This window comes from Rhagoletis zephyria, unplaced genomic scaffold (assembly GCF_001687245.7).
Source record: "Rhagoletis zephyria isolate East Lansing unplaced genomic scaffold, Rhagoletis_zephyria_1.1 Rzeph_scaffold_21245, whole genome shotgun sequence".
NCBI classification, from domain to species: Eukaryota; Metazoa; Arthropoda; class Insecta; order Diptera; family Tephritidae; genus Rhagoletis; species Rhagoletis zephyria.
In genome coordinates, this window is record NW_016178303.1 from 5,256 (window position 1) to 7,945 (window position 2,690).

At 36.1% G+C, this 2,690-nt stretch overlaps 1 protein-coding gene across 1 annotated transcript; it reads left to right on the plus strand.

Moving 5' to 3' along the window:
• Positions 1-1,287: 1,287 nt before the first annotated feature.
• Positions 1,288-1,850, plus strand: LOC108381054 (superoxide dismutase [Cu-Zn], chloroplastic-like; the record flags this gene model as incomplete). Its single annotated transcript, XM_017637464.1, has 2 exons — positions 1,288-1,575; positions 1,632-1,850. Coding segments are annotated over exons 1-2 (474 nt in total), but the record flags the coding sequence as incomplete, so codon positions are not given.
• Between the last annotated feature and the right edge of the window lie 840 nt (positions 1,851-2,690).

Below are 2,690 nucleotides of genomic sequence, written 5' to 3' on the forward strand. Positions count from 1 at the left end.
GAGTTTTTTGCTATAACTTTCTTATTTGGTATCCGATTTCAAAATCTTTATATCGCCGAAAAGGTCTCGCTCTATAATTAGCCATTAATCAATTTCGGGTTTAAACCCGTTTTGATTTATACCTTTACTAATTTAAAAAAAAAGGGATAGTATTTCCCAAATGAGTGAAAGTATAAATCAAAACGGTTTTTGAACCATAATTTTTTAATGGCAAATTATTTTCCTGAGCGAGGCCTTCTCAGCGCACAGTGCGGCCGAATTCTAAAAATTCGAGAAAACAAAGTTTCTAGATAGGCCTTTTTTGACATTGAGTTGGCTAAAGGAATTACCTAAGAAGCGAAAACTGTTCACTGTAACGACCTGTACCCTAAGTCCTCGCTTTATATTCATTTGTAGTGGGACCTTCTCCGAAGCACAACAATATTTTAATAAAAAGCGAGAAGTTATTAACGTATAAAAGTAGTTAAAGAATAGGAAAGCAAACAAAACCAAATGGATTCCTCGCACGGGCGTAGCCAGGTAGGGGCAGGGGGGGAAATATTTTACGTATGCAGTTTCGTGACGCATTTAATTTAAGTACAACAAAAAAAAATCTCAAAAATCAACGGTAAGTCCTAGCTACTCCAAACTTGCACTTTGTGACACTAAAATTGAGTGGGTTATAAAACTGCGTACTCAAAATATTTCTAGGAATTATAATTAAAAAGCCCGAAATTTACCAGACGCCTTCCTGGATCCGCCATTTCGAATTTTGCAGTTCTGACAGCGGATTCGTAGTTAGCAGCCTCGAAAACCCGCTAGTACGAAATTTCGAATAATTTCTTTAAACTTTCGAATTTTGGCCGCACTTTTGGATATCGGCCGCACTGTGTGGCGGCAAGATTTTGAAAATCGGATATCAAATAAGAAAGTTATAGCAAAAGACGCGATTTAGTGGTTTCTAGCGGGAGGCCAAAAAAAAGATGTGTACACTCAAAATTATTTCTCGAATAAGTATTCAAATAAAACTTACACAGGCTAAACTTTTTTTCGTGATACGCGTTAATGTACAAACATATATGCTATGGTCATATGCATGCGGTCGTAGTTAGTATTAATATACTTATTTAGCGAAATGGCTATGTTAAAATCACAGAGTATGAAGGCGAGTACCCTCCAGCTGCAATTAACTCAATCGAATAGCATGAAAACCGTGTCGAAGTCATCATCATTGAGTGCAGCTAGTTACAAGTTAACTTGTGTCAATTCAGTTGCTGGACGGCAATTCGTCACGCTGGTTATTAGCACGCTTGTCAAATTCAATAAAATAATATTTATAAAATGGGAAATATTATTCGACTGCTTTGGCGCATGTTTTTAATGTCCACCATTTGCATTGGTGCTGAAGTTAAGTCGAACCAAGCGACAGAGAGCCGGGCGCGACCCACCGCCAACGGTTCTCACGCCGTCAAAGAGGCTGCAGATGTGGTGCGGGTGGTATCTGGTACGCAAGTAAAGCGTTTCGAGCGAATGACTGTTCCTTTGGGTGGCCAGGTCATCCAACATCCAATTTATTTCGGTTACAATTTTGCCAGCGTGAGTACTGCTATTGAAAGAAATATTCGAAAAGCCCTTGACTGATCTCTTTGCAGGTTGTGCCGAATTGGCAAGCGTCCGCAAAAATTGTAGGAGATGGCGAGTCCGCTGCCAACGGAGTGATTACATTCCAACAGATACCCTACAATAATGACATCAGGGTGACGATCAACGTAACTGGATTGCCACCAGGCAAGCATGCTGTACACATACACGTTTACGGAGACATCAGCGATGGCTGCAAGTCCACTGGTGGGCAATTTCCCAATAACTTTGTAAGTAACAAACAAGCATGCACATACAAATCTTTAAATCCCTGTAGGGAAAACACGAACTAGTGANGAAATGTGGTACTTTCACTACACTATTCTATTTTAAATTTTAAAAGCAGGGAAGGTAATCATTATGTGTAAAATAATTTAAATCAGCATTTAATCATTATTTTATGAATTATTATTGAGTTTTACTTTTTCGCTCAAACGGAAATAATTATTCTTATTTTTTTCGCGCAGAGATTATCATTAATTTTCAGTTTTATTTTTCCACTTAAAAATAATGATAATTTATAAAATTGAAAAGGCCATAAAGACGCATCCTACTAAAATTTTTACCTGAAAAGTACGCTGGTATAGTTTTTGAGTTGCTTAATAATCATTATACTTAGTGATTCCATAAACAAAGGCCAAGATCCTGAAGGACAATTGAGAAAGGCAATGCAGTTGCAGAAAAAGAGGCATTTAAAAAAAGTGTCAAAATAATTACCACTTTCTCACTAAATTTATTTAAAAATGCAAGCCACCAGAGCTACCTTTTTTTTAAGAAAAGACAAATCAAGTTTTTTTATGCAATCCACCACAGCAACCTTAATACAGTCAGTCAATAAAGTTTAGTAACAACGAATTTTTTACAATACGGGCAACTATTTTTTTAATATTTTAGTTTTCGGTAATTTTTTATAAAAATATGGTCAATTCTACAACAAAATCCCCAAAAATCAGAGTTCCAAACCTTGTGCAAAATTTAAGAAAATTCTGCAAAATTTCATTAAAATAATTCACTTTCTATTTACGCTCTCTAGAAAAAGTTTTTTAGCCTATTAAATTTTAGTATAATGA